The following is a 17766-nucleotide window of genomic DNA, read 5'->3' as shown; positions in this document are numbered from 1 at the left end:
GTGGGCGCGGCTGTGGGCGCGGCTGTGGGCGCGGCTGTGGGCGCGGCAGGAGACCTCAGGTCTGGGACCTGAGATCAGCACCAGCAGGGCTGCTGCGTGGACAGCACCGTCGGGGAGGAGCCGCAGGCCCCGCCCCTGTAACTGCTCCCCAGGGCCCATGCATCCCAGAGATGCGGGTCCGTGTGAGAGCAGCAACGAGAATCAGCCACAAGCCAGGTACCCAGAGGGTGGACAGACAGGTGGATGTCAGAGCAGCCACACTGGACAGCTGAAAGCAGCGGCTCAAGATCAGACGCGTCACCCAAGGCCAGCTGAGCTCACCCAGGCCGCAGGCGCACGGAACGCTTCCACGCGCTGCCTGCCGTGACTGTATGTAAAGGGAAAGTCACTAAATCCACTGGCGTGTTGACGTACGTGTGGGGGAAGAGGTTAGGCCTGAGAGTAAAGGCACAAATGAACCCAGAATCAGAACGGGGGGTGCCCTGAGAGTCTGTAGGACCCCTGTGGACTGGTGACTAGACCTTGGCCCCAGAGGTCCAGGGTGAAGGCAGGTGAGATGCCCAGTCATCACACAGAGGTCACTATCCGGTGGGAAGAGAATTTAATAACCCGCAAGTGTCTGAAATGTGTTTTGGTAACTAGAAGCCCACAAGATAATCTTAACGAGAGCTTTGCCATCAGTGGGTCCAAGTAGAGGCCGGAAGCTGTTCGTCCTGTAAGCACGTGCAGGACAGACGGACCTAGAACTCGGCTGAACTTGGTCCCTTTCTTTACAAAGGGGGACAGGTCAGTGATGACGCTGTTTGGACCCAGATGGTCCAGCTGGGTGGCCTCGCTGAAGGTGCCATAAGCTGAAGGCTCTTTTGCACATAAGATGCTGTAGGCGTGCGTCAAGCCACATGGACGTCAGCGCCGTCACACAGGAGGCGGATGGGGATGACAGGGGCTGTGTGCAGAGGCTCGGGGCACTCCGGGGGTACCAGTGTGCCCGCTTCAGGCCCAGTCTCTCACAGGGGGCCCTGGGGGGCACGGATGACGTGCAGGGCCCTCACGGCGAGCACGCTGCCAGTGACGATGCCCACCAGGCCGACCACCAGGCCCAGGGCGCAGAACACGGTCTCCATCTCCTCGGACGCCTGGACTGGCTCCTCCACTTCTGAGGGAAACCGAGAGCCGCAGTTAGTACGGAGCATCTATGCCGGGGCCCCGGGTCCTGGGAGCAGGGGTGGTGGGGGTGGTGGTGGTGCTTACCCCAGTGACTGAGGCGCGGCTGCTCCAGGCCCCAGTGCTCCACCCTGCAGTCGTACACGTCCTCAGGGGAGGGCACGAAGGTCAGGTAGTGGAACTTGTGAAACCTGAGCTCCGTGCTGGGCAGAAAGGTGGTCTCCGAAGTCCCTTCCGTGACCGGCTGCCCGTTACGCAGCCACGTGACGTTGAGCACTGGGGGGAAGAACCTGTCCACGTGGCAGATGAGGACGTTGGGCTGGCCCAGCTCTACCGGCTTCTTGGGGAACACGGTCACCTCGGGAGGCTCTGGGGAGAGACGGAACCGGTGAGTCCTGGGTCAGAGTTCTCATCCCGGTGCCTTCTGTCTCAGGCTAAGAAGTCATGTCACCGATGCGCTCAGATGGAGGGCTGGCAGACCCCTCCTCCACTGACCAGCCTCTCTAGAGTGGGAAGAGGGGAGGAGCTGCTACACCCCTCCCCCCACTGTACAGAGGGAGCCCACGACCACTCCAGGGAGGGTCCCTCGGCAGAGGGCATCTGTCTCCCTTTCTGAGTGTGCAGCCGGGGCCCTCCATTCCTCCCCAGTGGGTGTCGGAGCAAGAAGAAACAAGAGACCCCACCACTGGGGGCCTGGGTGAAGTTGTGTCTCTGTATCAGGGCTCTCAGGTTGTTCTTCAGGCTGGCGATGTAGGACAGAGCCTCCTGGGCGTCAAAGGCGTAGGCCTTGCTGAAGTCCTCCAGGCCCCAGACCGTCTCCTCCCTGTCCGGATCCACGTAGAAATGCTCGTCGCCGTCAAACTCATACACACAGTTACCCGACGGCTGCCACATCTGGGCGAATATGTCGTACATTGCCACGTGGTCGGCTGTGTAGGTGAGACGGAGAAAGATGAGAGCAGCAGCAGTGTGAGCGCCATTGTGTGAGTGGTGGGGCAGGGGGATGGCTGGGCTTGTAAACAAAGTCACAAGAGGCAGGAAAAGAGGGAGAAAGAGCAGCAGCCAACAGCAGGCTGTGCGGGGCCTGGGGCCGAGGGGACAGAGCTAGGATCCGGCAGCCCAGCCGCCCGGGCTCACCCCCAGGCGGTCGCCCCGAGACTCCACAGGAGCCCCTGCAGAGCGCCAGCATCTGCTAGTCACAGCAACACTAGGCGCAGCCCAGGAAGCGCGGCAGTGACCTGCCTCAGGTCACAGAGCCACGTGTGGCTGGGGAGACTTCTCCCCAGAGCTCCCAGTTCTAGGGCCGCGGACGTGAAACGGGTTTAAACTCACGAAGGCCCAAGGTGGAGGGGTGGGCGCGCCAGCTTCCGCGTCACAGGAAAGGCGGACAGTAGAAGGCGGCGGGGTGGGGAGGGTGGTGGAGAGCCCACTGCCTTGTGGCTCGGGGTGGCCGGCTGCTGCGTTTCTGTTTTAGTTCCCAAGTTTGCGCCTGCAGTGAGTGGCCTCGCTTGGTGCCTCCTATCATCAGCAGGAGGAGGCAGCACCGCCACGTTTGCAATCTCCAGCCAGGGCTTTGCGGTCATCCAAGTCCACACCGCCCCATGTACTAAGAGCCTCGTGGCTCCCTGCGGACCTGACTCACCATAACAAAATCGTGAGCCAGCACGGTGGAGCACACCTGCGATCCCAGCACTCGGGAGGAGAGGCAGGCGGAGCTCTGTGAGTTCCAGGCCAGCCTGGTCTACAAAGCGAGTCCAGGACAGCCAGGGCTACACAGAGAAACGCTGTCTTGGAAAACAAAACAAAACAAACAATCAGGAGCCTCTGCTCCCTTGAGGCAAGAAGGTGCGAGCCGCCCACCTGATCCTAGGACGGTCACCAGGTCCTGGGAGGCAGGAGGAATGCTCTCCTAAGGCCCAGACACAGCTTCCCTAGAGCCCTTTAGAGGCAGCCACACAGAGCAGGGGGTGAGGCCTGGGCTGTGGGGTCCTGGCTGGGTTCGGGACCAGGCTGTAAAGTCCTCGTGTCGTCAGGTATTGTGAGTGGGTTTGAACCTCGGCTCCTGACTGGCTGAACTACTTTGGAATATGTTTTAACCCGTTTGGCTTCAGTGTTTTCATCTCTCAGAGAAAGGTAAAACTATTTTCACAGGTGTAAATGGTGATGGTGGCTGGGCTGTTTGATAGGGTTCGTTTATTTTAGGTCGAATGAAACCAAGTGGACTTCACACAAGGGAGTGAGGAGAGGAGAGACAGGAGGGAAATGGACGCAGTCCCGCAAAACCTGTCATTCTGAAGAAAGCAAATGACTGTCTGTTCCCACCTTGCGCCCCACCCCTTCCTCCTGACCTTTGATGACCCCAGATCCTGGGAGACTAAGCAGAAAGGCCAGGAAGACTCCCAGGGCCTCAGCGTTAGTCTGGAGCATTCTCTCTCTGGATCCACAGCTGATGGACAATGATGAGGAACCGAGGCAGGATGGGGACGCGTGAAACTCAGAAGCCTGGCTTCTGAAGCTGGCCACGGAGACAAAAAGACAGGGGCCACCGGCAGGGCTGGGCCAGCCAACCAGAGAAGCCGCAGAGCTGACCTGGCTGTTGCTGGGTAAAGGGGGCTGAAGAGGAGGATGAGTTTTCACGACGGGAAGATTCACGCCGGGCACTGTCAGGAGCAGAGCCCTGAGCTGCTGAGGCACACGCCTGCCGTCCTGACACCGTGTGCCGGCTTCTGCTCTTTGATAGACGCAGTCTTCCCGAGTTCCCGGCCTCACCGCCACCCTCAACGTCGGTCACCTCTGACGTTTTCTCCACCATTCTTTCTATTTTTGTCTGTCTTATGTGTACGAGTGTTTGCCTGTGTGTTGTATGTGTACCACATGCCTGGTGCCCAGGGAAGCCGGAAGAGGGTGCTGGATCCCCAGGCATTGGAGTTACCAATGGCTGTGAGTAGACATGTGGTTGCTGGGAGCCGAACCCAGGCTTCCCACAAGAGCGGCAAGTGCTCTTCACGGGGGAGCCTTCTCTCCAGTCCGTGTTTCCGAGCAGGCTCCTCCCTGAACTGGTGTCCAGCAAGACCCGCCTGCCTCGGCCTCCCTGGCCCTGGGGTTCCATGTGTGCCAGGGACCCAGGCTCAGGCCATTAAGTCCTTACACAAGCACGGTTCTGACGGAGCCATCTGTCTAGCCTGTTTAGTGACTCTGAACTAAGTTTGGCTGTGTTTCCTCAGCTCCTGGAGCTGTGCCCTCCTCAGCTATGCAGCCAGTCTGGCTGCTGCTGGCCCTCTCGTCTGTCGAGGGCCTGGGATGGGGCTCCTGAATCATTCCAGTCAGGGTCAGCATGCTCCCTGCATTAACTCTCGGCCTTTGCTTCACCTCCGACAGACACCTGGCTTTAGGAGGCCGTCGGGGTCACGTGGCTGCCCTCGACTGGGTGACAAAGAAGCTCATGTGCGAGATCAATGTCATGGAGGCAGTGCGGGACATCCAGTCAGTGTTTCCTGCTTGGGTCGATGGGGTGGGCCTGCCCGTTCCCAACCGGATGATGCCCCGTGGGCCTGTCTCCCGTGAAACTCTTCCCCCTTCTATGGAGCCTCTAATGTCATCCCACCTGAATCACACGAGGCTGTCAGCCCTCTCACATCTGCCCAGTGACTGATGACGCATAGGAAGCTCGAGCTTCATTGGTCCTTTCCTCAGACTGTCCAATTCTGGGGTTGTGGCAGACAACTTGAGTCAGATTCTCTGCTGTTCATCCAGGATGTAAGGAGGCCTTCATCCACGGCTAACTTCCTCGCCTGCCCTTCCAGCTCCATGACGGTCCCGAGGGTCCCTGTGGCCCCCTGGACGGTGGCTCTGATGGTGTTGCTGAGCAGAGAGGTCCAGGGCGGAGCCCCTCCAGGTAAGCTGGGTTAGGACCTTCCCCTCATGGGACCACACTTGGGGAAATACAGGCGGGCTCCCCCACAGCCCGGGTCCTTCCTTCCCGGCTAGAAGAGCAGGCTCCCTTCCCCGTGGCTGTTCAGCCCCTCTCAGGGTCATAGGAACAGTGAATGGGCAAAAGTGCTAAGAGGTTCGCCTGCCGCATCCTGCAAACCACGGCCTAGAGTTCTAGAATAAATTTGTGGAGAGGTCGGAAGACTCAGCCTCCTGGGTTTCCCCACATCCCCATCACAGCCTTGAGGGGACTCGGGTCACCGGCTGAGTCAGTGTTTAAAGAGAGCGGCTTGTTCTCCTCCAGGGTGTCAGGAGGCTGTGCCGGCGCTCACCTGATTGAGAGATGGGGGGGCTGTGGCTGGGCCGGACAGCGGACAGCGTTCTTGTTGAAGCCCGGCTATCTGAGAGCCTCGCTAGTCTTGGCTTCACCGGGGGAGACAGCTGCTGAGGGAGGACCTACCTGGCATCTCCGAGGCTCGTGTGACAGGATGGCTGGCAGGGCCCAGCATGTCTCAGGAGGCGAGTCGTGAGACACCCTAGGCTCACCACATCCTAGGATGGGCCTGTTCAGCCCTGGAGCCCCGGGCCTTCTCCATGACGTCAGCTGCATTTGCTGAGGATGGAGAGAGAAGGAGTCCTTGGTGGCCAGGGGAGGCCATGAGCCCCGGCTAAGGGACCAGCTCAGCTGTGGGAACTTTTGCCTTCAAGATGGGACCAGAGAGTGATGGCAGCAGGGACGGGCCTTAGCGGGTGTCTGGGACACTGAATAATGGCAGCAGGTGAAGGAGACCCACACAGTACATCTGCCTGCTTCGTGGATAGCGTCCACTCACAAAAGCTAAGCATCGCCAAAGAAAAGTTTCAATTATTTTCCTTACTTACAAAAGCACTGTTTATTGACCAATGAGGAGAGACAAAGACTGATGGATTAAGATGACAAGCTCCACATTCCAGTGGGGCGAGCAGACAAGGAGATAGTGGGAGAGAGCGGTGCATGGGGGCGGGGTGCTGGGAATGATGGACCTGGGCTGGGCTGAGTGGGGACATCTGCCATGGAGGCAGGCAGGGCTGGCTTGCGGGCAGAGTGTGGGTCTGGCTTCTAGAATGCCCCAAAGCCTTCCCACCCTCCGCTTCTGTCCTCTGTCCCAGCTGTGCAGGCCCTCTCCCCAGCTGTGCAGGCCCTCTCCCCTCAGCTGTGCAGGTCCTCCCCCCACAGCTGTGCAGGCCCTCTCCCCAGCTGTGCAGGCCCTCCCCCCAGCTGTGCAGGCCCTCTTTCCAGCTGTGCAGGCCCTCTCCCCAGCTGTGCAGGTCCTCCCCCCAGCTGTGCAGGCCCTCTCCCCAGCTGTGCAGGTCCTTCCCCCAGCTGTGCAGGCCCTCTCTCCAGCTGTGCAGGTTCTCCCCCCAGCTGTGCAGGTCTCCTGAGCCCAGCAGGATGAGGCAGCTGTCAGGATGGTGACCCAGGGAAACCCCAGGGCACCCCACATTTCTTCCTGCACTCCAGCTCCCCACCTCAGGGGCCTCCCAGTATCTGTAGCTACAGCAGTGCAGGCTGTCTGGGCGCTGGGCTCCCGTCTTTGGCTTTAGCTCCTCCCAGTTCATCTGGCGTGATCCACACAGTAGGAGAGTTAGTCGATTAACCGGCGTCTCGTGTCAACCGCGCCGGAGCGCACGGTGTGCTCCTGGTGCAGCCTCAGAAGCCGAGGGACGAGAAGACGTGGCCCTTTGACTTCTGATACCCTCCTTCTCTTAGGGTGAGAGTCCAGGCTGGCCTCCAGCTCCCCACAATGCCCCTGCCTCAGCCTCTCAAGCTGGAATTACACCCATGCACCACCACGCCCTGTTACCCTTTTAAGTGAAGCAGCGGATTATTTAGTTTGCTGTCGTGTGGTTGTTGTTTGTGCTGGGAATGGAACCTCCGTCGGGTCCCCCAGCTGCCCACAGCCCCTGGCTGCTGTTGTAAATCGCATTAGTGAACCGGCCGAGCGCGCCCTCTGGTGGTACAAACGCACCCGCCGTTTTATCCTGTGATCCAGACGGCCGAGTTGGGGCCTGTCGTTGGGCGGGAAAGAAGGGGAATTTACTTCGAGATGCTCATTTTTAGAGGGGGTGGGGCCTGGAAACACCCGTCTTCGCTTCCCCGTGTCAGAACAGACATTGCACAGAGGCTCACGCAGAAGCAGACCCACGCTGCCGGTGGCTCCCAGAGGAGAGGGAGGGCTCCCAGTCCCTTGTGTGACGGTTACCCGGCCAGTGCCTCTAGGAACAGGAGGGCCCACTGGGGGTGGCTGTGGTGACTTTCAGCATCGAGGCCCAGGACGGTGCCCCACCCCCGCCCTAGACGGAGCTTTTAGCAATCCTCCTGTCTCTGCATCCTTAGCCCTGGGTTTTCGGGTAAGAGCTACCGTGCAGCGTTTTACTTATTTCTATGTACTTGGGTGTTTTGACTGCCTGTGTGAGGGTGTCGGGTCCCCTGGAACTGGGGTTACAGACAGTTTCGAATTGCCATGTGGTGCTGGGAGTCGAGCCCGGCTCCTCTGGAAGAGCAGCTGGGGCTCTTTACCACTGAGCCATCTCTCCAGCGTGAGTTTTAGCTGGCGTTTCTACACATCGCGTCCACACCTTTTGCTTGTTTGTTTGTTATTGTTTTTTGAGACATTGTTTCTCTCTGTAGCCCTGAGTCCTGGACTCACTTTGTAGACCTGGCTGGCCTTGAACTCACAGAGATCTGCCTGCCTCTGCCTCCCCGAGCACTGGGACCGCAGGCGTGCGCCCCTTTGCCCCGCTCCAGTCCACACCTTTTAAGACCGAATCTTCCCATAGGGGTGCTTAAAGGTGAAACAGCGCATTAACCTTTAGGTTAAGAAGTTTCCCTTTATTTCTTATCTGTATGGATCTACGTCTGCATTCTCAGCGCACAGGACAGGAAGCAGGTCAGCGCAGGAAGAGTCAAGACATCGGTGCAGGAGGGACGGCACCTTGCTAGGGGAAGGGAAGGCTCCCAGAGCAGGTGACATCTGACTGTGTCCAAGATGGCCGACTCAGGCAGGAGTCCCCACAGATACAGGGGTCACAGAGGTGTCCGCATGTCTCCCAAGGCCCCACCCTATCCTGTAGCTCCACTTCTGTGCCGGTGAGGTTCCCCGTGGCCCCAAGTAAAGTGTCACCCGACTCAGGCCCCTTCTCCTCAGTGACCTTCCCCTCGGTGTCCCAGCCCTTCACAGGGGCTGGTCGCCCCTCAGCAGAAAGTCCCTTTATCTCCTGTGAACCTGACCCTGACACCACTGGTGAGAAAACCAAGGCCCAGGGAGATGCTGGAAGAGTGTGTGTGTGTGTGTGTGTGTGTGTGTGTGTGTGTGTGTGTGTACATTTTGCTAGTGGACACAGGACTCGGGCCCTGCTCTCCCGGGGCTGGCGTTCCGACGGTTGTAAGCCACTGTGAGAGCTCTGGGGTCTGAAGCCGACGGTGCTCCTTCACCCGGCTTCTGCCCGGCTCCATAACAACTCCCTTTTGAATGTGTGGCCGTGTCAGTCCCATGCCGGAAGGACTAACAAACCAGCCTCCGGCTTAGGCCTTCAGTTGTGGGAAAACCAGCAGAACGAAGGGGCCTCTATTAGTCAGGGACGCACAGATGTCCCCAGTGGCCGACTGCACACATCGTTGGCTCCCTGGTCCTCCTCACGCCCTGCCAATTCCCCACCTTGTCGGAAAAAAATGAGTTCACCGAGCCCTGACCAGATAGGACCCGCCGCCTTCCTGCGCACAGGCTGTGACGAGCTTGCCCTTTGTCTCAGCTTACAGTTTGGCTACTGAAGCCTGGCCCCTGGCTACCAGTTTCTCTTTCTGCTCCCAGGGTGTCCTCCCTGTCTGGTTTGAGTCAATGATGCTTCAGGGCGGGGCTCCACGGCCATGCACACATGGGGCGCTACCTGAACTTAGAGGGAGAGAGGAGGAAGAGGAAGATAGGGGACAGACAAAGGGAGAAGGAAAAGAGTGTTGGGAGGAGAGAACACGAAGTAGGGAGGGGCCGTCGGGGGTAGACACGAGCACGTCTAATTATAGCCACGTCTGAAACCCTCAAAAATAAAGAAAAGCGAATCGTTTTTAAAACCGGACTTACCGGACTCTGACGCCCCCGGTGCCCGCAGAGAACCACCTGCTGCGCGCGCTGCACGAGTGCCACGCGGAGAGGGACGGGACGCAGCGCTACCTTATGAGATGCGTCTTCAACCGCGAGGAGTTCATGCGCTTCGACAGCGCCGTGGGCGAGTTCCGCGCGCTCACCGCCATGGGGCGCCCGTGGGCCGCGGCCTGGAACAGCCAGAAGGACTACCTGGAGCGCCGGAGGGCCGAGACGGACACGGTGTGCGCGCACAACTACGAGCTCAACCAGGGCTTCACCATGAAGCGCCGAGGTGAGGGCCGGCAGGAGCGCGAGGCCAGGCCGGCCGCGGGGTGGCGCGGGGACGTGGGCACAGAGGCTGGCAGAGCGGGCAATGTCAAGAGCGTCGCCTGGTAAGCAGCCTGCTGTGGGGTGAGGGAGCGGGGGCGACAGGGGACAATCGCAGGGGCCGTGGGGAGACGGTGCCACCTCCCGGTGGCGCAGGCCGGGCAGGGGACACAGAGGGGGCAATGGAGGCTCAGGGCTCAAGGAGGGTCTGCCGGTGAGTTCATCTAGGAAGACCAATCAGGAAAGAGAACGAGGCTGAGTCCTGGGGACAGTGGCCTCCACGGTGGCCAAGAGCAGTCCCTGTGAGGAGCCCATGAAGTGAAGCAAAACCCGGGGCAGAGAAGGGGCGCAGACCCTGAGGTCGGGGGACAGACCCTAGCAGCCAGTGCGACCAACAGCTTCAGAAGGTCAATCGACGGGAGCTGGAGGGCGGAGGAGCCAGAGAAGGCGGCCAGACCAGGTGGACTTTGAAGGCCAGGAGGAAAGAGCCTCGGCTCCTCCCCTCAGCTTTCCGAGTGAGGGAGCCTCAGCCCGGGGTGAAGGGGGAGGCTCCGCAGGTACGGGGAGAGGTTGTGGGGACACGCCTCTAACACTCTCTTTGGAAAGCGCAAGTCAGCTGAGCCCTGAGCCCTGACCCCTGGGAATGAGTGGGACTCAGGACTGGTTGGGAAGGACGGACAGTGCCCGGAGTTAGCTATGTAAGGTGATGTCCACAGCCCACGCTGTGTCCACAGTCGCTCGCTGGCATCCTTCAGCGGGCTCCGTTGCCAGGTTGCACGGAGCCCTGGGTCCCAGCCTGAGTTTGGGTGAATCGCTCGGAGCAGAGTGTCCCAGATTCCCCCAGAATCCCTGCCCAGAGACCCACCCTCGGCAGGGCTGAGCTCTGAAATCGGTTACTGTCCCCGTGTTGACGTTAACCAGGTAAGGGCATCCAAACCCCAGGCATTGTCACTGTGTAGCCCAGGCTGGACTAGAACTCACCACCCACCAGCCTCAAGAATTACCGCACAGAATTGCTGTTGAAGTAGGAAAAGGCAAGGCTGGAGCTCTGTTTTCAGAGTCTTCAGTGAGGTGGGAAGAGGAAAGGCTGGAGTTGGGGCAGCAGATAAGGAAATGTTATCACCCTAGGAGCAGTAGTTATGGCACAGATCATGAGAGAGCAGTACCTTTGCAGTTTAATCTTAAAATTAATTTAAAGCAAATAATTAACAAAGAAAACAAAATGACTATGAAATTTCTTCTTTTCTTCTGTTTAAACATTCTATATTATTTTATGTGTGTGGGTGTTTTTTTCCTGCATGTATGTCTCTCTGTGTACCACAACAGCTGTACCGGTGCCTGTGGAGGCCAAAAGAGGGCGTCAGATTCCCTGGAGTGGGGTTATAGGCGGTTGTGAGCTGCCCTGTGCATGCTAGGAATTGAACCAGGATCATCTGGACACTCTAAACTGCGGGGCCATCTCTCCATCCCATCTCTCCATCCCACCCCGCTTGAGAAATCATGTCTGTAACTAGGCTGCCCTTGAGTTACAGATTTTCTTCCTTTCAGCCTTGGATATTTAGCCTGGGATTCACAGTGCACCACCGTACCCTTCTGAACTAAATTTCTAGTGTGTAAACTGGCGAGACTCTGGAAATATCACATGGATATTTACGGCTGATTCAGCTCGCAGCCTTAGGACACTGAACATCTTTTGTCTTTCTCCAATCTATTTTGAGCCACAAAAGAGGTGAGTCCTCTGAGCCTATAGGTTTAGCTGCAGAGCCCTCTAGAGGGCAGCCGTATACTGCAGGCAAGGGGTCTCATGCCTTCAGGCACAGAAATGACTAACCCCGAGTCCCGGAGCTCAACGGAAAGGAGGCATCGAAATTCATAAATGACAACTCAGGAAGGAGTGGACTGAGGCACTGTCAGGTCATAAAAGTGACCAAAGTCTGGGCTGGAGAGTTGGTTCAGCAGTTAAGAGCACTGACTGCTCTTCCAGAGGACCCGAGTTCAATTCCCAGCACCCACATGGCAGCTCACAACTGTCTGTAACTCCAGTTCCAGGGCATCTGACACCCTCACACAAGCACACATGCAAGCAAAACACCAAGGCATATTACAAATAAAAATACATGAATTCTTTTTTAAAAAAAAGAAGATTGTGCACAATTTTAAAAAATATAAAGTGGCGCACACCTGTAATCCCAGCATTTGGGAGGCAGAAGCAGACAGATCTCTCTGAGTTCAAAGCCAGCCTGGTCTACAAAGCGAGTCCAGGACAGCCAAGGCTACACAGAGAAACTCTATCTCTAAAAAAACCAACAAAAACAAAGTGGGCACATTGGCTCTAAGAGAACATTGCCGTGAGTTGCAGAAGGCCAGCAGTGTGGGCTGCTGGACACGAGGCCCAGGAGCTGGAGGAGGCGATGGAATTGTGAGGAATGTACCCCATCCTCAGGGTGCTTGTGTGGAAACTGGACACTGAAAGGTCTTGAGGCGGGGAAGCTGCCTTCTGCGGAGCAGACAGGTCTCTGGTCTATGAAGGGGGGACAGCCTGGTGGCAGGTGTCCCTAAGTAGCAACGCCCGGGAGGGCTGTGAGATCAAGGAAGTGGGCAACAGCACGGAGACTGAGTTTGAGCATCAGGGGACGTGGACATGAAAGAGCAAGAAGAGAGATAGATACAGAGACATCCGCCCGGGGCTGGCTTCCGAGCCCCCCCCCCCAAAACAAAGGAGGAGAAAGTTGGGGATGGGCGAGAATCCGCACACACGGAGCTCTGAGTGTTTGTTCTTTCGAGGGTGCTGCTGTGAGCAGGGAGCGCTTGGGGGTGACACAGACGGTTTTTGAGAGCCCCGGCCAGGCTTTTGTCGTGTATCAGACGGGGTTGAGGGTGAGCACTGCTCTTGCACAGGACCCAAGTCTGGTTCCCAGCTCCCGTGTAACCTGTAACCTCTGACCTCCTTAAGCATGGCACTCACGTGGACACACACACACACACACAATTAAAATTTTAAATGTTTAAAAATTATTGTATTGGAAACCTAATGAACACTTTTGTTTGTACATTAACTTCAAGAAATTATGTGAGAGCTAGACAGATGGCTCAGTGGTCAGGAGCTCTGTCTACCCTTACAGAGGACCCAGGTTCAATTCCCAGCACCCACATCTGCAGCTCCAGCTCTGAGGAAACCGACACCCTTTTCTGACCTCTGAGGGCACCAGGCATGCACAGACATACACGCAGGCAAAACACTCAACATAAAACAATATAAAAAAATCTTTAAAAATTAATTAAAAAATGATTTGAACGAACCCTGCTTTCTTCTCACCTTGACAAAGCGTGAGCCTCACAGCCGAGAAACATGCCTCACTCACTATGTAGCCCTGGCCATCCTGGAACTCACTGTGTGGACCAGGCTGGCCTCAAGCTCCCAGAGATCCACCTGCCTCTGCCTCCTGGGTGCTAAAAGGAATCTACACAACCACACTCTCGTATGTCCTTCCTTCCGCACTCCTAGTCCAGCCTAAGGTACACGTGTCACCCGCCAAGAAGGTCACCCTGGAGCACCGTGACCTGTTGGTCTGCCACGTGACAGATTTCTACCCAGGCAGCATTCAGGTCCGCTGGTTCCGGAACGGCCAGGAGGAAACGGCAGGGGTCGTGTCCACCGAACTGATCCGGAACGGGGACTGGACCTTCCAGGTCCTGGTCATGCTGGAGATGACCCCTCAGCGGGGAGACGCCTACACCTGCCTCGTGGAGCACCCCAGCCTGCAGAGCCCCGTCACCGTGGAGTGGAGTGAGTCACCTCTGGGGACCCTTCTAGACCCACGTGCTGTAGAGCAGGCCGTGCGGGGCTCAAGGGCCACTGTCCTGCCTCGGCTGTTTGTCCGCTGGGTCCTGGTCCTCCAAGGTCCTCCTGGAGGCCCCCGAGGTTGGTTCTGAGAGGAGGGGAGAGCCTGTCACTGCCTGGGAGGTTGAGGAGATGGGGTCGCCCCTGGCAGGAAGTCTAGGGAGGCGGACAGCCCAGCCCCACACTGGGGTCTGCCTCTGCCCTCAGCCTTTGTCTGTCCTTGTCCGCAGTGGCGGCTGCCAGAACCCTCGCTCCTGACCGTTTGAAGACAGCAGCCTAGATCTCGGAGCCCTTCCACATACTGATTCTCCACACCCCTATCCGACAGGCACTAAGGGGCGGTGTGCCTGCTGGAGGGGACGGTAACCCTCAGGTCTCTTCTCCCCAGGGGTCCGGTCTGACTCTGCCCGAAACAAGATGCTGGCCGGAGCAGGTGGCCTGGCGCTGGGACTCATCTTCCTGGCAGTGGGCATGGTCAAGCACACGAGGAGCAAGCAGGGTGAGAGGCAATACCCCACCCGGGCAGGAGGGTCACAGGCTCAAGGCCGGCCTGGGCCACACACAGCCCGCACATGATATGAGGTAAAGAATCCTGGCAGGGTGCTGGGGCCCTGATACATCCTTCTGTGCACAGAAGGACCTAAGGTAGAAAAGTAGTTCTTGGGAGTTCTAGGAGCCCCTGAAACCAGTGTCAGAGCAAAGTCGTTATGTAGGGAGCGAGGAAGCCCTGGCCTGGGGTCTGACCATTAGGCTACAAGGTCCCCAGGTTCCTGGGCTCACAAAGGTGGGGTATGTGCAGCGAAGGGGACGGAGGTGGGATGGAGGTGGGGTGGAAGGAGATGTTAACAGCTGAATGCTCTCCCCTTCATCCCCTCCCCCAGCTCAGAGAAGGTCTCCAGGATCCAGATGAGCAGGTGAGATGTTCCACTTGTACCGAGGGTTTCTCTGCGTGGTTGGCGAGGCTCAGCCGGGCTTTCCCTCTCATCCCTGAGAGAGTGCGGGGAAGAGTGAGGGTTCCCACCACTGAGGAAGGGAGCTGAGGAAAGTTGTTCTTTCCACGCTGACGTCTGGTCTTTTCAGAGACTGTTTAATTTCATTTTGTGAATGAGTGTCTGTCTGTGTGTGTGTCTGTGCACTGCCTGCGTGCCCGGTGCCTGCTGCAGCCAGCAGAGGGCAGCAGATACCCTAGAACTGGAGCTGCAGATGGCTGTGAGTCACCACATGGGTGCTGGGGTCTGAATCCGGGTCCTCGAAAGAGCAACAAATGCTCTTAGCCACTGAGCCATCTCTCCAGCTCTGGAAGACTTAAGGTCACAACGTCTCAGTCCTGGGAAGTAGCCGAGGGGGCGCCAGCAACCTACAGTGAGGTGTCTTCCTGCCATACTGCTCCTGACCTGACCTCAAAGATGCTGTGGGCTTAGAGCAAGATCTGTGTCACACACACAGTGGGGGGCTAGGCACTGGCTAGGCCTTTACAGGACATACCTTCACTGACTTTCTTCCTCCACTAGGTTATACCTGCCACAGTTTCCACCAGCTCAACAGTCCGTGAACTATAGCTCCATCAACAGAGGCTGGAGAGATGGCTCGGCAGTTACGCGCTTGCCAGAGGCCCCCGGTTCAGTTCCCAGCACCCGAGTGTGACAGTGTCCAGCTGCCTGTAACTCCAGCTCCTGGGGATCTGGGATCCAAAACCCTCTTCTGTCCTCCACGCACACGTAAATAAATCCATCCACTGACAGGCGCCAGGCCTTGTGATTGCTCACCTCTGACAACACTGCGTCCGTGAGCTCCTGGGGGAGCATTCCAGAGCCAAACCCTCGCCTCAAGCATGGCCGTCAGAAAATGCTGAGAGTTAGCCAAGCATGGTGGCGCAAGCCTGGGATCCCAGCCCTCAGGGACGCAGAGGCAGGCGGATCTCTGTGAGTTCAAGGCCAGCCTGGTCTCCAAAAAAAAGAAAAGAAAGAAAAAGTGCTGAGAACACCCTCCCCAGGGGACGTCTCTGCTGTCTGACAGCAAGGCAAGGTTGGAATTTACCTCTTCACTGCAGTTTAAATCATTTGAGTTTAAGTGACGCCATGAATGAGCAGTAGCTGCCGCAGAGGGAAGACTGCGTTTATAATCCTTGTCAAAGGCCCTCCGAGTGGCTTTTATGGGACTGTCTGCAAAGACGCTGACAGAGAAATGGGAAAATGAAAGAACTGGAGAACTCGTGGGGTGGAGATAAAATGTCTCCGCGTGGCTCATTAGCCCTCGGGATATCAAATCCCCAAAGCATAACAGGCCCGTTAGCAAGCTAATAAACTCACCAAAGCCCCCAGCTGTCAGAGTACCAGGCATGGCCCAGTTCTTCACGGAAGCCTCTGACCACCACGGAGCCACCGGTGTGGCTGGCTGTCCCACTCGGGCTCATGTATTTGCCCACATAGTTCCCAGCTGGTGGCGTTTTCTGAGACCTTACAGAGAGGTGGGGCCTGGCTGGAGGCTCAGCTGCTGAGGCAGGGAGACCAGCGGCCTCTTTGCCATGGAGAGCCTTATCCCTCAGAACTGCAAGCCGCAACAAACCGCTCCCCAATAAGGCTGGTCACAGCAGTGAGAAAAGGAAGGGATAGAAACACTAAGGCAAAGAATGCGCAAGAGTTAAGAGCTCACTCTCCGGGGCTGGAGAGATGGCTCAAAGCGCTCACTCCTCTTGCAGAGGACCCAGTTTGATTCTGTCAGGCAGACCACAACCACCTGTCACCCCGGCTCCAGGAGATCCGCCTCCTGACCCCCACAGTCAGCTACACCCACACTTGCTGCACATAAACCCACACATTCACACGCACGCACACACTTGTACACACATAAACAAAGCCTTCATAAGGACACAGCTCTCTGTTCTTCAGGGTCTCCTCTGACATATCCTCAGAGGTCTGCCTGAAACCTCGGTCCTCTCACAGGGTGAGGCGAATCCCAAGACCCTCCCGCCTAAGTCTGTTGCCACACTAGTGTCTGGGGACACTTCACGCTGTAGCCAAACCATTTCAGAAAAAAGATAATATTTAAGATTCTAAGTCAACCATATTAGTTCCCATAATCCCCCACACTTGGGGGGCAGAGGTGGGAGAGCCATGCACAAGTCTGATGCCAGCCTGGGCTACAAAGCACGGCTCTGTCTGAAAAGAAAAGCAATTCCTGCTGAGACTGAGGCGAACCTTCAGTGAGAAGAGCTGGCCTCCACCTGGCCAGGAAATGTGGCCACCGTGAGCTCCAGGCTGGCTGGAGTTGACCAGAGCCTTCACAGATGAAGCAGTGAGGCCGGGCCACCACCTTCCCGGGAGCGGCCGGAACACGGAGCCTGGCATGAATTCTTTCACCCCCTGTCCTTGGGAAACCACAGACAGCTCGGGAACATGTGGTACAGAACAAGCGAAGCCCGCCACGGAAGCCCAGTCAGGACACGTGTGAGTTAAGCGTATTGAGGTTACTGTGGCGTGTGGGTGACGGATTGCTCACAGGAGTCAGTGACAGCCACTGGCAGCTGTCAAGAACCCGGCCCAGCATGGGCGTTGGCTCGTGAGACTGGGAACCTGGAGGGCACAGCTCAACTGCAAGCAGCCTGGTAGGTTGGCGATTGTCCCTTCCAGAAACTCAGCAGGTCTGAGTGTCCCTCAGCAGTTCTTTCTGCTCATATACACTTGGGGGAGAAGGACCTAGTGAATCTGGTCAGTTTCAGGGACTTCCTGGAGCTTTTGAGTTGTCCCCTTCCTGAATTTTACGGGGTCTCCCCGCAAGATAGAATGTTTGGTTCCCTTTAGACCAGCCTGAGTCTTAACAGCTTCCTTACGAGGTGGAATGCTCTACAGCCAAGGTCCAGGGAGACCACAGTCAGCCCACAGTCCACCTCCCACTGCTGTGAAGATGAGAAAGCTGACACTAACAGGACAGTCAGGAGCATCCAAGGCTGGTGCCACCGCCCCTCGGCAGACTCGTGGCTCTCAGAAGGCGGCGTGGCCATCGTGCTCGTGCTCCGTTGGGCTCACAGGAACAGGGGCCACACCCTTCACGCCTGGGTCTCCACCCCACCACATAAACTTTCTCGGGAGGCAGCCAAAGCCTTGTTCCTCCCCCCTTCCCTCTCCCCTCCATTCACACCTAGCCTGGGACTGGGTATGTACCCAGCCAAAGCCAAGGTAGAGAGCAGAGAGGGCCACAGCCTTCTAGGCTACAGAGTGGCCCCGGGACAGTGGCCCGAGTGTGTTCTTCATAGTCTTTGTTCTCTTATGTCTCCTGTTGTCGGTTTGTGAGAGGAGCCCTCACTATAGCCAGAGTAGTCTCTAACTCACTATGTAGCTCAGGCTAACCCCAAACTAAGCAATCCTCCTGCCCCAGCCTCCCTAG

At 57.4% G+C, this 17766-nt stretch overlaps 2 protein-coding genes across 2 annotated transcripts; one reads left to right on the top strand and one right to left on the bottom strand.

Moving 5' to 3' along the window:
• Positions 1-317: 317 nt before the first annotated feature.
• Positions 318-3656, bottom strand: LOC129665346 (RLA class II histocompatibility antigen, DP alpha-1 chain). The gene is made up of 5 exons (XM_055591967.1): positions 3513-3656; positions 1848-2093; positions 1252-1533; positions 1012-1156; positions 318-435 (listed from the first exon to the last, which is right to left on the bottom strand). The coding sequence occupies exons 1-5, from the start codon at positions 3589-3591 to the stop codon at positions 318-320; spliced, it is 870 nt and encodes a 289-aa protein (XP_055447942.1). The 5' UTR covers positions 3592-3656.
• A 1315-nt stretch (positions 3657-4971) lies between these two features.
• Positions 4972-15021, top strand: LOC129665339 (HLA class II histocompatibility antigen, DP beta 1 chain). Its single transcript, XM_055591955.1, has 6 exons — positions 4972-5059; positions 9241-9507; positions 13048-13329; positions 13772-13882; positions 14265-14297; positions 14895-15021. The coding sequence occupies exons 1-5, from the start codon at positions 4972-4974 to the stop codon at positions 14291-14293; spliced, it is 777 nt and encodes a 258-aa protein (XP_055447930.1). The 3' UTR covers positions 14294-14297; positions 14895-15021.
• Positions 15022-17766: the final 2745 nt, after the last annotated feature.

Source organism: Psammomys obesus, unplaced genomic scaffold (assembly GCF_907164565.1).
Source record: "Psammomys obesus unplaced genomic scaffold, mPsaObe1.curated_primary_1811, whole genome shotgun sequence".
Classification (NCBI taxonomy): Eukaryota; Metazoa; Chordata; class Mammalia; order Rodentia; family Muridae; genus Psammomys; species Psammomys obesus.
The sequence above is the reverse complement of the archived record's forward strand: the minus strand, read 5'-3'. Positions and strand labels throughout refer to the sequence as shown.